The 18742-nt window shown below is 44.9% G+C and overlaps 1 protein-coding gene across 1 annotated transcript in view; it reads right to left on the bottom strand.

Moving 5' to 3' along the window:
* LOC143293906 (nuclear pore complex protein Nup107-like) overlaps positions 1–18742 on the bottom strand; it is a 34320-nt gene extending 15578 nt beyond the window's left edge. Inside the window, exons 1-18 of the mRNA XM_076605261.1 lie at positions 18617–18742; positions 18134–18242; positions 17813–17908; positions 17163–17242; positions 15612–15659; positions 14557–14629; positions 13680–13836; positions 12392–12560; positions 10353–10424; positions 9972–10063; positions 9217–9295; positions 8617–8730; positions 7211–7381; positions 5287–5492; positions 4302–4350; positions 2006–2075; positions 905–1023; positions 155–290 (exon numbers count right to left, since the gene is read on the bottom strand). Coding sequence (XP_076461376.1) covers positions 155–290; positions 905–1023; positions 2006–2075; positions 4302–4350; positions 5287–5492; positions 7211–7381; positions 8617–8730; positions 9217–9295; positions 9972–10063; positions 10353–10424; positions 12392–12560; positions 13680–13836; positions 14557–14629; positions 15612–15659; positions 17163–17242; positions 17813–17908; positions 18134–18242; positions 18617–18634 — 1858 coding nt within the window. The 5' untranslated portion in view covers positions 18635–18742. The remainder of the gene's footprint in view (positions 1–154; positions 291–904; positions 1024–2005; positions 2076–4301; positions 4351–5286; positions 5493–7210; positions 7382–8616; positions 8731–9216; positions 9296–9971; positions 10064–10352; positions 10425–12391; positions 12561–13679; positions 13837–14556; positions 14630–15611; positions 15660–17162; positions 17243–17812; positions 17909–18133; positions 18243–18616) is intronic.

Raw genomic sequence — 18742 nt, 5'->3', positions numbered from 1 at the left:
GTCACTGATCAGTGTGGAAGTTGTCAGTTGGTTTGTTTTTTTTTGGCGATTTCATTTCTTACGCATACAAATGGGTCACCTGTGGGGAAAGTCAGGGGACCTAACTGGCAGCACTGAGTGAGTTACTGCTGTGCCGGACGATGCGACAACTCACCCTCCAAGAAGTGTGCGTACCACTGGACCTGCTGGGGGGCGGGCAGGGTGGACACATAGTGGGCGATCAGCTGTTTCTGCCCACTCTCTATCAGCCGCTCCACGTAGGCCTCCAGGATCACCGTGCACAGGTCCTCCTGGCACACACCACGCAGCAACATTCCCATAACATACTTACATACAGCATGATAACAACATACAGCATAACAAGCATGCTTACATCATGACAGCAGATATGTATACAACATGAAAATAACAAACATAGAACATGATAATAATAAACATCAACGTGGATTATAACAAACATTCACACAACCAGACACACACACGCACACACACCCTCCCCCTCCCACTTCATACACACCCCTTCCCTCCCCTCTCCCCGCTCATCCCTCCTCCATACACTCAACCCCCTCCCCAATCCACACACACACTTGACCCATCCCCCTCAACCCTCCCACCCACCCAAACACCCCTCCACTACACACACACACACACACCACCCACCCCCAACCCCTCCCACCTCCACACACACACCCTCCCACCTCTACATACACACCCCTCCCACCCTCCACACACACACACGCACCACCCACCACCAACCCCTCCCACCTCCACACACACCCCTCCCACCCTCCACACACACACACACCACCCACCCCCAACCCCTCCCACCTCCACACACACACCCTCCCACCTCTACATACACACCCCTCCCCCCACACACACCCCCTCACCCCTCCGGACTGACCTTGACGTCGTGTCCGATGCGCCTGAGGAAGAGGACGAGGTGAGCCATGAACCTCAACAGGTGATGGGGCAGTGAGCGTCTGTGTTTGTGGGCCCAGTCATACAGCACCTCCACCAGTGCTGTGGAGACAGAGAACACATCATACATCGCATCACGATCCGCTTCGGATCCACTCTGTTTACGCATACCCAGATTCAAACACTCGACTGTTGGCCGCCGTTCTTTCTCTGTCTCTGGACCTTGCGATTGGAATGAACTTCCTCTTTTGCTTCGTCAGGTCTCCGCACTCAGCTCTTTCATAATACCCACCTCTTCCCAAAATAGCCTCCCTTGCCTGCCCTTCCTTGTCTTTAGTTTCTACAGTTTTAGAGTTATGCATGCGTGTGAATGACTGGTGTGAAAGCGCTTTAATTTTTCTCTGCACAAGATTCAGTGCTATATAAATACATTATTATTATTATTATTATTATCACATCACACAGAGGCAGAGTGTCTGTGTTTTGTTGGCCCAGCTATGCAGTGCCTCCACCAGTACTGCTACATAGAGCACACTTCACACACACACACACATCACATCACATCACATGACACATCACACACAAATCATATCACATCACACGCACATGGGAGGCGTCTGTTTGTGGGCCCAGTTATACAGAACCTCCATCAGTGCTGTCACAAAGAGAATACATCACACATCACACACACACTCACACACTCAGGCACATACATTCTCACTCACACACACGACATCACACAGTGCTCGTGAGACCGAATTCTTGCACACATGACACACCATATCTCAAAACCATACATGTCCATACACTGATCAAGTAATGGCATCAGCCAATCAACACACCACTCTCAGAGCCACCAGCCAATCAACACACCTCTCTCAGAGCCATCAGCCAATCAACAACTCTCTCTGAACCACCAGCCAATCAACACACCTCTCTCAGAGCCATCAGCCAATCAACAACTCTCTCTGAACCACCAGCCAATCAACACACCTCTCTCAGAGCCACCAGCCAATCAACACAACTCTCACAGCCAGACATGTGCACACACTGATCAAGAAACAGCGTTAGCCAATCAACTCACCCGACATGTCGCCCAGAATGATGTGTCTCTGAATCACGTGGTACCACTGTTCACACTCTTTGCGGATCCGCTGAAACAGCAGAAGTTGTATTTTGACTTCACGCCTTTTCACCTCATGTGATCAAAGACCAAACATGCACGCACAATTCCATTATCAGCCACAGCGGTTTTCACCAAAAGAAAGCGTCTCGATCTGTGGTCCTTCTGTCTATCCAGCCTGCCAGCTCTTTCCAGTCTGGCCTTCAAACCTGCTACCTCTTTCTTCTTCTTCTTCTCCTTCTTCTTCTGCGTTCGTGGGCTGTAACTCCCACGTTCACTCGTATGCACACGAGTGGGCCTTTACGTGTATGACCGTTTTTACCCCGCCATGTAGGCAGCCACACTCCGTTTTCGGGGGTGTGCATGCTGGGTATGTTCTTGTTTCCATAACCCACCCAACGCTGACATGGATTACAGGATCTTTAACGTGCGTATTTGATCTTCTGCTTGCATATACACACGAAGGGGGTTCAGGCACTAGCTGGTCTGCACATATGTTGACCTGGGAGATCGTAAAAATCTCCACCCTTTACCACACCAGGCGCCGTCACCGTGATTCGAACCCGGGACCCTCAGATTGACAGTCCAACGCTTTAACCACTCGGCTATTGCGCCCGTCACTACCTCTTTCCAAAACAGCACATCCTCCTTTCTCTCCTCCCAGTCTAGTTTCTCCAGCTTTCCAACAACACATGTCTGACAGGTTTATCTTCCATCACTCAACTCACCACTCTCAAACCCATTCTGCTCTGTTCCTATCATATAGAAATCCTTCTCTGCTCTGTTCCTATCATATAGAAATCCTTCTCTGCTCTGTTCCTATCATATAGAAATCCTTCAGAACACGGTGGCTGGATTTACCACTTTATATCCATGATGGAACATGCAGAAGATGTCAGATAATATCATACTCTTAGTCTTAGGAGACTTTAATATAAATTTATTTTAACTACTAATCATTGGAACCAAACTTTTGAATCATTTGGTTTAAAACAGTGAACACAAACACCAGCCCGAGTCACTGATTCCTCTAAAACACTGACCATATGTATGTCACTGAATCAAATACTATTTTTTTAGACAGCTGTTCCTGTCCTTGTTTGTAGTGATCATTACCCTATCTGTACTTTTTTTTTTTTTTTTTTTTTTTTGCTGCCCCATCATCTGCGCCGTTTCAGTGGCATTACTCCCACGCCACTCATTTAGATACACGGCCACACCCGGGTTCGTCCGTCGCAGTTCCAGCGTCGGCAGTCCACAGGGAACCATCGATGTTAGGTCGCCCAGAGGCCACACACCAGAGGAGACCCTGCACTGCTGCTGAGTCACTTCGGTGGTGTTCAGTGGTGCCTGTTCTGTTTTAATGTACTTAGGACACCACCTACTAAGCCCCCTACTAACGACAATAATGGCTTAGTCGCGGAGCCAGACTGAGTGAGCGTCCCTCCCAGAGCGGAGACCACCACCACGTCCCTCAAACAACAGCCGCCCATGAATCTGCCGACACTGACGACATTGACAGGACTCGCCCCAAGCACGGAAGTGGAGGGGTATCGAAACTGAGGTCACCATGAGAGCAGGGCATGAAAGGCCACAGACTTTGAGACAATTTTGTTATATTGATGACGATGAAGGAGGAGGAGGATGACGATGATGATGACGATGTTGCTATGGAGGTCCATTTTGGTCTGGGACTGCATGACAAGGCTGTACTCTACGCTTCCTGTCATAATGATATCCCTGCGTTAACCAGGCCCGAGAGATACAGACACTTGCAGTGTTGGTCAGGTAATTAGAGCAACACACCCAAAGACGCATCTTGAAGTGGATGACACTCGACTGTGTGGTCCCAGTCTCCCCATTTAAGCCCACAGCACACTCAACTCTGGGTAGGAGCTGGCCACAGGCCGAAAAACCCACCTCCGCTGGGATTCGAACCCGCGTCCTCCCAGCCGTCAGTCCACGACGCTAACCACTTCGCCACTTTTACCTGGACAAGATTCCTATATCAAACCACAAAACTATCTTATCTAAAAAAAAATTCTCTAAATTTAATCGAGAAAATTTTCTCACAAATCTTTTTAGTTCACCTCTTAAAGCAGTCTGTCGTTATACAAATCCAAATCAGGCCCTGTGAGTTTGGTAGAGTGTTCTCAACAGCGTGTATGATGAACATGCACCTCTCTGAACTAACAGAGTTAAGCCTAAGGCAAAACCTCCATGGCTGACAAAGGGACAAACGGGAACAATCACTCACCTGATCACTACACGCTTGCAACTCCTCAAACACCTGGGCGGGCTCCATCCTGAAAATCAAAAACCAGGTCACACCTCAAACACTGGCTATAGTGCCCCTTGAAAATCACAACTCCCCATGACAAAGAATCACTCAGAATGCAAAACTTAGGCCACAACTTGAACAGACAGAACTCGTTATAAAACAATGTACACGCCTAAGTTCTTTTACAAGAGAAAACCAAATGGGAAAAGACAGGAATACAATTAATTATTTCTTGATGAATAAAATGAAGTGGAATCACCATGCAGATGATTTTTTTTTTCTTTAACATCCAGCCTTTAGGCCAAAGAGGAAATGAAATTAAAAAATATTCACAAAAATAACATAACAACAGACATACTCATATTCAGAACTTTAAGGTTACCAACATGTACATATCTTGTTGTACGTGTTATATATCTAGTTGCTCACACAGATATATTAATCAATAAACCAAACCTTGACACCGGCTTGAGACACTAACACACACAAAACCAGAGACAGAGAGAGGCAGAAATAGAGGGACATTTCGAGATGGACAGAAACAAATATAAACTAATAAAGACACAGACAGACAGACACAGACAGACAGAGCGTTGCCCACTCACAGACAGGCCCAGTACTACTGCAGCAGGTAGACAGGTGTGAGAAACAGACAGACACACTCACAGACAGACAGACAGACAGACAGACGCACTCACGGACAGTTCCAGTTCTGCTGCGGCAGGTCAACAAGTGTGAGAAACAGACAGACACAGACAGACAAACTCACAGACAGTCAAACTCACAGACACACTCAGACAGACAGACACAGACAGACACACTCACAGACACACAGACAGACACACTCAAAGACACACACACACACTCACAGACAGGCAAAGACAGACAGACAGACAGAGACACACACTCACAGACAGTCACACTCACAGACAGACACAGACACATAGACAGACACACTCACAGACAGTCCCAGTACAGCTGAGGCAAGTCAACAGGGGAGCGGAAGGTGACGGAGCGAAGGCGCACCTCCTGCTCCACCCTGACGTCCACCAGGGTGCGGAAGTACGCCCACAGGTAGTCGTACCACGAGTGGCACACCGGCAACACGCCTTTCAGGTTGCCGCTCAATACTGCGTAGATGGCCGTCTCAAACGGGTCGTATTTACCCTGCCCCGGGAGAGAAAAGTTCATTTATCATGATTTCCACATGTAAGTACTGCGCAGATGGCTGTCTCACACAGGACTTGTTGAGTTATCGAGTTTTCCAAAGGTCAGTACAGCGTTGATGGCCGTCTCAAATGGGTTATATTCACCCAGCCGCGAGAGAGAAAAGTTCATTTATCGTGGTTTCCAGAGGTCATACTGTGTAGATGGCCGTCTCACAAGTGTCACAACTATTTACCCTGCCGCAAGAGAGAAAAGTTGGAATATTGTTCATTTATCATGGTTCCCAAAGCATAGATGGCCATCTCAAACGGGTCATATTCACCCTGCCTGCAGGAGAGAAAAGTTGTGATTGTTCATTTATCATGGTTTCCAAAATCAGTACTGCGTAGATGGCCGTCTTAAACAGGTCATACTTACCCTGCCGCTGGAGAGAAAAGTCAAATTGTTCATTTATCATTGTATTGTATTGCATTGCATTGTATTGCATTGTATTCTATTTTATTGTATTGTACTATTCTTTTCTGTCAAAACAGGTTTCTGTGTGTGAAATTCAGACTGCTCTCCCAAGGGAGAGCACATCGCTACACTGACAGCGCCACCCTTTCATTTGTATTTTTTCCTGCCTGCAGTTTTATTTGTTCTCCTATTTTGACAGGGGCAACCCTTTTGTTGCCGTAGGTTCTTTTACCTGCGCTAAGTGCATGCTGCACACGGGACCTCAGTTTACTGTTTCATCCGAATGACCATACACCTCACACAAACACACACACACACTACACACATACACACAACACATACACTACACTACACACGCACACACAAAAAGTATACACACACACTGCACACACCACACACAGTGGCCATTCTCCATCAGATGCGTTTCCAGACGTCCCCTGTGCACAACACACTCATATACTCCACACACATGAACTACACACACACACACAAACCACACACACACATACCTCAGTGGCCATTCTCCAGCAGACGCCTTTCCAGACTTCCCCTGTACATCACACCCACAGAATACACTCCACACACACACACACACACTACACACAAAACCTATTGACACCCACTACACGCATACACAACACAAACACCCACTACACAAACATACACCACACAAACACATACACACACTACACAAACATACACACACACACACACACACACACCTCAGTGGCCATTCTCCAGCAGACACGTTTCCAGATGACCCCTGTACACAACACACACACACTACACACACACTACACACACACACACCTCAGTGGCCATTCTCCAGCAGACATGTTTCCAGACGTCCCTGTACACAACACACACACACACACACACACACCTCAGTGGCCATTCTCCAGCAGACATGTTTCCAGATGACCCTGTACACAACACACACACACACACACACACACATGCTACACACACACCTCAGTGGCCATTCTCCAGCAGACATGTTTCCAGATGACCCCTGTACACAACACACACACTACACACACACCTCAGTGGCCATTCTCCAACAGACACGTTCCCAGACGTCCCCTGTACACAACACACACACTACACACCCACACACACGTCAGTGGCCATTCTCCAGCAGACATGTTTCCAGACAACCCCTGTACACAACACACACACTACACACCCACACACACGTCAGTGGCCATTCTCCAGCAGACATGTTTCCAGACACCCCTGTACACAACACACACCACACACACCTCAGTGGCCATTCTCCAGCAGACACGTTTCCAGACGTCCCTGTGGGGGTTACCGGTGACGGGGGTGATGGTGGCCTGCAGACGGCTGTGGTTGGCGTCATGGTACAGCCGCCACCCCTCCAGCGTCGCCGCCCGCCACGCCTGGCCGCAGCTCTGACACAACTCCTGGGCCTGCACACAGTCACAGGTACCAACCAACCCCTGTCCAGTGTTTGTAGGAACAATCCGAAATTTTCTTCCTAAAATTACGTTTATCTAACATACTTACCGTGACCCACTAGTGCAGGCTCCAGCAGGTACGTGTAGTTAAACAGGAAATTTGGTAGGAACAACTGAATTTGGTAGGAACACTTGAATTTGGTAGAAACATTTGAATTAGGTAGGAACATTTGAATTTGGTAGGAACACCAATTGAATTTGGGTAGGAACATTTGAATTTGGAAGGAACACACGGACTCTGAACCACATCAGCAAATGAGCACAGACGCTGTTTGACTGAGACGCAACTTGATTCAGCCACGTTCTCTCTTGTTCGGGCAAACAATTAAGCTGATTGGTCCACTCAATGCTGCTTCAATGTAAGCACACACGCGATTAGCTGAGCAGCATCACGTGAGACCAAGGTTAGCAGTGCCTGCTCTGACCTCATGATGGATAGGTCCAGAGCGTCTGGGTAATGTTACAACAGGAAAGCATGCGACCATGCTATGCAGTCGAAAATGAACTCGTCAGAATAATTTTTGTTGGCGTAACGTAGGAACAAACTGCTGTCAAGCAAACACCAAATAAGGCAAAATCGTAACAATGGGCATCTCTGACTGCTCATCTTTACCTGGTTCACAATGCAATGTTTTAACTGCAATGTTTTAAGTGCAATGTTTTTTAAAAGCGAATATGTGAAATGCTTTTATTTGAGAACATATGTTTATTACTCGTTTAATCAAGTAATCCGCGTGTGTGGGGTGGGTGGGTGCGGGTGTGTGCTGATTATCTGGTTGCGGTTTTCCGTAACGTATCTTTATTCTTATCTTATCTGTCTATTATAATCAATGTGCAGTATAGTAGGCTATGTTTATAATTATATTCAAATAATGTTTCTTAATTCTTTCTGTTTTTACATTAAGAATACTAGTTATTACCTGCAGTGTGTGGATGTATGTATGAAACAGTGTATAAGATTTTTTTTTTTTTTTTTTTTTTTTTTTTTTTACATTTGTATCTTCGTAATATTCGTAAAAGCTGTTGTTGACTTTTACAGTTATGGTCCCCATGTTGTTTACTTGTCTGTGTTGTGATAATGCACCTGACCAAATTTCTCCAGTTGGAGATAATAAAGTTATTCTTATCTTATCTTATCCTATCTTCAGCTGAGCACAGCCGGTACAGCAGTCACTGCTAGTCCTTACCTTGTCCAGCTGACCAGCCCGGATACACATGAACAGATGCTGCAGTAGCCGCTGCTCGTCCTCCTTGTCTAGGTCGTCTAGGTAACGCTTCTGACGGACGGGGGCATCTGGGTCCTGACATCATTATAATAATTATATGATAATCAAGTAGATTTGTACAGCACAATCAGGTCTTAGTACAAACAGCTTCTTTAAGAGCAAAGGGCCCTTTACTTGCACACGCGCGCAAGAGACAGAGAGCGAGGGAGAGAGAAGAGACAGAAGAGAGAGAGAACAATACACAATACATAAAATCATCCATGGTAACAGGCATACAAAACCAATAAAATCCAGTAAGCATCACACACGCTGTAGGTGTAAAAAAAATGAAAAAAAAGAATACAACATAGTAGGAATGCCTGATTATCAAACCTAGAAAAAGACAAAAATAAGGCTTTCTGGGAAAAAAACAAAACAAAAAAAAAACATCTGGGTGATAGAACCAGCAAGGCAGACAATAAGAAAGGAAACATGAACTGGGGGGGAAGAAGTCATGTTCAACTGGGGAGAGGAGGGGTGGTGGAGGGGGGTGGGGGGTGGAGAAGCTGAAGCAGCACTGACCAGCTGGTCCACCAGAGGTCTCTCCGTGTTCTGGGACGTTCCTTTCTTCCTCGTCTGCAGGTGATGCAGCGTGTTCTCCCTGCACACGGCAGTGTACACACAGCACAGCTGTGACTGTATCCACGGGCACACATACACATGTCTTCATGACACAGACGCAGGATAACCTACACACGGCAGTGTACACACAGCACAGCTGTGAATCATTTCATCTTTATCCATAGGCACACACATACACGTCTTCATGACACTGACGCAGGATAACCCACGCATGTCAGTTTACACACATACACATCTCATGACAGTGGCATATAACTTACACGCAACAGTTTACACACATACACGTCTTCATGACACTGAAATAACCCACACACATCAGTTTACACACATACACTTGTTCAAGACATAGACATATGATAACCTACACGCGTCACTTTACACACAGCAGGATTGTATCTCATCTCATCTTTGTCCACGGATATACAGACATGGGCATATGACACACAAACCCTCATCTCCATTCAGAGGCCACCACCAAATGAAATACATACATGTGCACATATCATGAACTCACATATCTGCAAGCACACACATACGTACACACGCCTGCGATCACAGATACACACACATGCACACACACACACATTCCAGAGAAAAGACAATGACACACACACACACACTCTCCCACCACATGCAGCCCTAACAAAATGACAAAAGCAGAGAGTTCAAGCGGAGACCGTGCGCGCAGCACTCACCAGACGACGGGGCGGTCAGTGAAGAACTTGACGTTGTCAGCCACCTCGTCCAGATCCTCCCTGGCACAGTTCTCCAACCAGTCCACTACCAGCTGAATGACATGTCAACACACACATGTCAACACATATGTCAACACACACGTTATCACACACACACGTCAACACACACGTTATCACACACACGTCAATACACACATTATCACACACGTCAACACATACATGTCAACACACACACGTCATCACACATGTCAACACACAAAACATGTCAGACGCACATATCATTTTAACACACACACACAAGCACACACACAAAGCATATCTCTGGAATCACTATCAACACACACACACACACGCACACACACACACACAGAGGAAACTCACCTGACACTGTCTAAGATCAGCATCTTTCTCAAAAAGCTTGGATGTTATTTCCTGCTCACTCAGATCAATAATCTGAAAAACACAACAACAAAAAAAGACGTTTTCATCAACTGCCAAAGCACACACACTCACACACACACACACACACACACACACACACACTCACACACACACAGAGGAAGCCTTTAAAGTCTAAACACATGATGCTGATGGGGGTTGAAAACAAACCAACCCTTCCAACGACTCACAGCAACAACCACAGCCCACAAACAACTCAAACACAACCACAGCCCACAAACAACTCACACACAACAACCACAGCCCACAAACAACTCACACACAACAACCACAGCCCACAAACAACTCACACACAACAACCACAGCCCACAAACAACTCACACACAACCACAGCCCACAAACAACTCACACACAACAACCACAGCCCACAAACAACACACACAACAACCACACAGCCCACAAACAACTCACACACAACAACCACAGCCCACAAACAACTCACACACAACAACCACAACCCACAAAAAACTCACACAACAACCACAGCCCACAAACAACTCACACACAACAACCACAGCCCACAAAAAACTCACGGCCCACAAAAAACTCACACAACAACCACAGCCCACAAACAACTCACACAACAACCACACAGCCCACAAACAACTCACAACAACCACAGCCCACAAACAACTCACACACAACAACCACAGCCCACAAACAACTCACACACAACAACCACAACCCACAAAAAACTCACACAACAACCACAGCCCACAAACAACTCACACACAACAACCACAGCCCACAAACAACTCACAACAACCACAGCCCACAAACAACTCACACACAACAACCACAACCCACAAAAAACTCACACAACAACCACAGCCCACAAACAACTCACACACAACAACCACAGCCCACAAACAACTCACACACAACAACCACAGCCCACAAACAACTCACACAACAACCACAGCCCACAAACAACTCACACACAACAACCACAGCCCACAAACAACTCACACAACAACCACAGCCCACAAACAACTCACACACAACAACCACAGCCCACAAACAACTCACACACAACAACCACAGCCCACAAACAACTCACACACAACAACAACCACAGCCCACAAACAACTTATACAGACAAGACAAAAACACTTACACTTTGTAACTTAAAGCACAAAGTATTCTGTACTCTTAACTAAGGTGTGTGGTTAAACTTTGTAACACACAACACAAAGTATTCTGTATTCTAACTTAAAGGCGAGTGGTTACTCTCTGTAAAATACAGCACCAAGTATTCTGTTCTCAAGGTGAGTGGTTAAATTTGGTTTCATGCGCACCACAAGAGTATCTTTCACAGGGATTAAAAAAAAAAAAAAAAAAAAAAAAAAAAATCTCCAATGGTTTCTTTTTTTTTTTTTTTTTCCCCCCCATCATCTGCACCGTTTCAGTGGCATTACTCCCACGCCGCTCATTTAGATTCCCCAATACACGGCCACACCCGGGTTCGTCCGTCGCAGTTCCAGCATCGGCAGTCCACAGGGAACCATCGATGTTAGGTCGCCATGAGGCCACACACCTGAGGAGACCCTGCACTGCTGCTGAGTCACTTCGGTGGTGTTCAGTGGTGCCTGTTCTGTTTTAACGTACTTAGGACACCACCTACTAAGCCCCCTATTAACGACAATAATGGCTTAGTCGCGGAGCCAGACTGAGTGAGCGTCCCTCCCAGAGTGGAGACCGCCACCACGTCCCTCAAACAACAGCCACCCATGAATCTGCCAACACTGACGACATTGACTGCAATGGTTTCTTCGTTACAATGGGAATTCACTTACAACTTGTGAACGACTATGACTCTCTAACTAAGAAGCGAGACTGCACTGGCTCTTTAGTACTACAGTCTTGTAGTCCACAGCTGGCCTTTGGGGACCATCCTGCAGCCCAAACATCTTAAAGCCTGAAGATAACAAAGCACTGTGCATTGTGGAGGTGAGGATTACCCGCTGCTTGGGGTGCAGGGCCATGTCAGGGTCGTCGTCGTCGTGCTCCATGAGGTGAGTGTCCCCGAGGGCCTGCGTCTCCAGGCGGTCCTTGAAGAGGGAGTGGATCAGCTGCCATGTGCTCCTCTCCTTGTCCAGCAGGTCCAGAGTGCCGTACGTCTTCTTGAACCTCAACATCGACAACACACACACACCTCAACACCGGCAACACAAACACCTCAACACCGGCAACACGAACACCTCAACACCGGCAACACCTCAACATCGGCAACACGAACACCTCAACACCAACACCTCAAGACCGCCAACACCAACACCTCAACACAGGCACCAACACCTCAACACAGATACCAACACCTCAACACCAACACCTCAACACCGGTAACATAAACACCTCAAACATCGGCAACATGAACACCTCAACACAAACACCTGAAGACTGCCAACACAAACACCTCAACACAGGCACCAACACCTCAACACCAACACCTCAACACCGCCAACACCAACACCTCAACATCGGCAACACAACACCTCAACATCGGCAACACAAACACCTCAACATCGGCAACACAAACACCTCAACAATGTCAACACAAACACCTCAACACCATCAACAAAAACACCTCATCGCCGGCAACACAAACACCTCAACACTGTAAACAAAAACACCTCATCGCCGGCAACACAAACACCTCAACACTGTAAACAAAAACACCTCATCGCCGGCAACACAAACACCTCAACACTGTAAACAAAAACACTTCAACACCGTCAACAGAAATACCTCATGAGTGACAGAGAGAATGTGTATGTGTGTGTGTGTGTGTGCGTGTGTGTGTGTGTGTGTAAAGGAAAAAAAACATTTCCAATAATAAAAACAATCACATATCAGAAATCATATTGTGTGTGTGTGTGTGTGTGTGTGTGTGTGTGTGTGTGTGTGTGTGTAAAGGGAAAAAACATTTCCAATAATAAAAACAATCACATATCAGAAATCATATTGTGTGTGTGTGTGTGTGTGTGTGTGTGTATGTGTAAAGGGAAAAAACATTTCCAATAATAAAAACAATCACATATCAGAAATCATGCTGTGTGTGTGTGTGTGTGTGTGTGTGTGTGTGTGTGTGTGTGTGTTTGTGAGTACTTGTGTACATGTGTGCATGGTGTAGTGAAAACATGCATTCGATTCTGAATGAAATCTAAGTGAAAAAAAAAAAAAAAAAAAAAAAAAAAATCACCGAATCAAACACGACACAAAACCACACAGACGCAAAGGGCGACTCACTTGAGCTGCTCGAGGCGTGCTCGTCGGACCAACTTGCGGATGATGGACACCTGCTCGGACACGGCCGTCTCGTAGTCGGACAGGAGGTCCAACACCTGGTGGGGCGCCCCGTTCTGCCGCAGGCACTGCTCAAAGTCACTGAACAGGCCCATGGATGCTGCACAGTCACCGGACACAATGAGCGCTTGGAGAGACAGACAGAGAGATAGAGAGAGAGAGTGTGTGTTTGTATGTGTTAATGCCTGCTGAGGACTTGGAGCAGAGAGTGAGAGAGACAGACTGAATGACTGACTGAAAGAGAGTGTGTATGTGTTTGTGTGTGTGTGTGTGTGTGTGACTGTGTGTGTGAGCCCACACATGCATGTGCCTGTGTGTGTGTGTGAGGGTGTGTGTGTATACCTGTGTGGGTATGCATGCTCATATGTGAAAAATGGTGTGTGTGTGTGTGTGTGTGTGTGTGTGTGTATCTTTTTTAATGCTGAATTCAGTATCAAACGACAGCCACTCCACAGTGTTTATATATATCTTTTTTCAAATGCTGAATTCAGTATCAAATGACTGCCTCTCCATGTGTTATATATATATATATATATATATATATTTTTTTTTTTTCAAAATGCTGAATTCAATATCAAACAAGTCCCACCCCACAGTGTTAAAATAGATCTCTTTTTATTATGTTAAATTCAGTATCGAAGGATTCCCATCCCACGGTGTTTATATATATATCTTATTTAAGTGCTGGATTCAGTATCGAGTGACTGCCACCCCACAGTGCATATACATACATATATCTTTTTTTTTTAAGCGCTAAATTCAGTATCAAACGACGGCTACCCCCAGCCCACAGTGCGAACAGCACCACCTGTAGTTTTACCTGCAATGCCGGGATCATCGTCGTCCATCAGGAGGTTGATGTTGGTGGTGGTCAGGTCCTCTGTTGCCTCCATCTGTCAACCGACATGTCGGTTACGTCAGTTTGTTTACATCATCTGTCACATCAACATGTCGGTTACGTCAGTTTGTTTACATCATCTGTCACATCAACATGTCGGTTATGTCAGTTTGTTTACAACATCTGTCACATCAACATGTCAGTTACATCAGTTTGTTTACATCATCTGTTATAACATGTCAGTTACATCAGTTTGTTTACAACATCTGTCACATCAATATGTCAGTTACGTCAGTTTGTTTACACTATCTGTCACAACATGTCAGTTACGTCAGTTTGTTGACATCTGTCACATCAACATGTCATGTACGCCAGTTTGTTTACATCATCTGTCACATCAACATGTCAGTTACGCCAGTTTGTTTACACCATCTGTCACAACATGTCAGTTATACGATGTGCTATATTACACATGACAAATCTGAGGTACACAACTGTGTGTGTAACTGAGGTGATGTGCGACATTACAAATGACACATCAGAGGTAAACAATTGTGTGTGTAACTGAGGTGATGTGTGACATTACAAATGACACATCAGAGGTACACATCTGTGTGTGTAACTGAGGTGATGTGTGACATTACAAATGACACATCAAAGGTACACATCTGTGTGTGTAACTGAGGTGATGTGCTGTATCATAATCACACATGACACATCAGAGGTACGCATCTCTGTGTGTAACTGAGGTGATGTGTGACATTACAAATGACACATCAGAGGTACACATCTCTGTGTGTAACTGAGGTGATGTGTGACATTACAAATGTCACGTCAGAGGTAAACAATTGTGTGTGTAACTGAGGTGATGTGTGACAATACAAATGACACATCAGAGGTACACATCTCTGTGTGTAACTGAGGTGATGTGTGACATTACAAATGACACATCAGAGGTACACATCTGTGTGTGTAACTGAGGTGATGTGCTGTATCATAATCACACATGACACATCAGAGGTTCACCAGTGTCTCACCTCCACACGAAGAGGCAAAGCTGACTGTTGCAAGGTCTCCGACACATTCTGCACATAACGAAAAACGATTCAAATGCAAGGTACATCTTGAACTGTCAGATAAGACTTTTAGATAGATTTTTTAGTGTTTTTTTTCCTCTAGTCTGTATGAACAATCTTAAAACAATTTTTTTTTTTAATTACCTACTTAATAAGTGCTTCCACCTGGCTGACATAACTATTTTCCTTTGCTGCTGAGCAAGTGAATTGACTTTAAGTATAAGTACTATAACGATTACTTTTACAAGAACAACATTTGGTGCTTTTTCTTTCACCAGACAGGTTAAAAAAAACCCACGTTATCTCTGATTGAGGTATATATGGTCAGTTGAGAAGCTCAATTCAACAGTCAGTTCAGCTTATTCACTCAAGGAGGCACCACAGCATTCAGACAAATCCATATACGCTACACCACATCTGCTAAGCAGATGCCTGACCAGCAGCGTAACCCAATGCGCTCTGTCAGGACTTGACGGGAAAAAAAGGATACACACAAAAACAAATCAATAGATAAATAATCAAATTAATAAATAAATGAATCAGAATAATTTGAAAATAAGTAAGCAAATAGATAAAGAAATTGAGTGAAATGTAAAAAAAAAAAAAAAAAAAAAAAAAAAGTCAAGACAATTATAATAAATGAATAAATCAACCGGCAAATCAATGTAAACAAACACACAGACATGCACGCCACACAAACACACACACACGCATACGCACACAAACGCTAAACTAAAGAACAAACACACACAAACATGCACAAAAGATATGCAACAAATATGCAGTCTCACAGACATGGAAGCAGAATCAAATGTACACAGGCCCAGCATTATATATATAAGCACACAAGCCCTGACACACACACACACACTCTCCCCATCTCTAATATTACCCACCCACCCACAAATTCCTACATATCGCAGCTTCCACTGCACACACACACATGCCCCGCCCCCATGCCACACACACACATTCATATATTGTGTAGCTCCCACAATATGATGGAGTGATGGCCTAGAGGTAACGTGTCCGCCTAGGAAGCAAGAGAATCTAAGCGCACTGGTTCGAATCACGGCTCAGCCGCCGATATTTTCTCCCCCTCCACCAGACCTTGAGTGGTGGTCTGGACGGTAGTCATTCGGATGAGACAATAAACCGAGGTCCCGTGTACAGCATGCACTTAGCGCACGTAAAAGAACCCACGGCAACAAAAGGGGTGTTCCTGACAAAATTCTGCAGAAAAATCCACTTCAACAGGAAAAACAAATAAAACTACACGCAAGAAAAAATACCAAAAAATGCGTGGCACTGTAGTGTAGCGACGCACTCTCCATGTGGAGAGCAGCCCGAATTTCACACAGAGAAATCTGTTGTGATAAAAAGAAATATAAATACAAATACAAATAAATACCCACAGATGGAGAGAAGTGAGTACATACTGGCTACTTTTTGATACAAGACGAGCAACGGGGATCTCTCTCTCTCTCTCTCACACACACACACGCTTCTTACCACAGTCAAAGAGCCATGGGTAGGTGTGTACATGTCGCTGATGTCAAATTTGGACGCCGATGAGACTTTCTTTGGAGTATCTAAAGACAGACACCCACACAAACATATTATTACAGAATTTGTTATGTCAACAAAACATAACAGAAGTAACTTGCATTGCAAAATTAGTACTCTGTCAAAAAATGGTAACAACAGAATTGATACATTTACAAGAAACAGGATTTCTCACTTTGTCACACACACATGCATGCACACACACTCACACACACAAGGAAGGAAAGTAAATGGTAAACAGTAACACAACAGCACCATAAAATAAATTCATAGAAATTAGTATTCAAAATTTTCATAGTACAAACCAGAAAAACAAAAGTATACTGGAACCACATGGGCCTTCATCAGAGTGGTTGGGAATTGTGACACATCCAGGGGCAATGAAAGTAATCACAAAGAACATCCGTGACTATGAACCAGCTAAACATTTAAAACAATTCAATACACTGATGACTGATAGTGATAAACTGGTTGTGACAAAAAGTAATACAATGTACTGATGACTGATAAACTGGTTGTGACATAAAGTAATACTACTAATACAATGTACTGATGACTGATAAACTGGTTGTGACAAAAAGTAACACACTACTTACACTGATGACTGTGCCGGAGCAGACCAGAGCGCGGAGTGCGGGACAGACCCTGGCCAGGAAACACAGGGGCCACTGCTTCATCCAGCAATTTTAATGCTACCACATCAAGGAAAGAATAACCCCCAAGTTATGGCAAAATACATAACACATGTTATAAAATATCTATGCAAAAGCACACAATATCCTGTATACTTCACACGTAACGCTGTACAGTATTCTACTGCAATACAAACCATCGATTAAAGTGTTGCTCTCACTCTCTGATTGAAGGTACACATACATTCGTAACATTGGCATGAAGTTAAAACAAAAAAAGGATACATTTCTGTAGGTCAACATTCATGCTGCGGCGTTTGAACGTCTGTGCTGTTTCTTTTTCTCTGGGAACTGGGGACTCTCCCTCCAACATTTCACCCAGTCCCTCCCGTAACTGCAAGTGAAGGGAATGCAATCAAACACACACAAAGAACTTCAGAGCAAAATGCTTATGAACAGTAAAACGTCAAGTAACACACACACACACACACAGTGACAGACACACCACACACTCACTCATTGACGGCTTAATGTAGAAAAGCAATTATTGCTTATTCAATTTACCATCATGGAATAACGGATGGAATAAAATATTGACTTGCCTCACAAAGCACACACACACACACACACAACCACACTGATTTCAGATTAATGATTGCATTCAACTTCAAGTCTCCGACTTTTTTTTTCGAAGCCAGTAGTTGTAAGTAGTAACGACAGAAGTAAAATTGTTAGCAGCGACTCAAAAACAAATTATGAAAATTATACCAATCGCCTCCGGGCCATGGTAATAAGTGGAAGTGCCCAGCAGAGGCTGACAACATCCACCGGTACTTGAAATCTTCAACTTTCGTCAATGCCGACTGCTCGTGCCCGCCATTCAACCGGAAGAAC

This window comes from Babylonia areolata, chromosome 19, assembly GCF_041734735.1.
Source record: "Babylonia areolata isolate BAREFJ2019XMU chromosome 19, ASM4173473v1, whole genome shotgun sequence".
Taxonomy (NCBI): Eukaryota; Metazoa; Mollusca; class Gastropoda; order Neogastropoda; family Buccinidae; genus Babylonia; species Babylonia areolata.
This window is presented reverse-complemented; position numbering and strand designations above follow the sequence as displayed.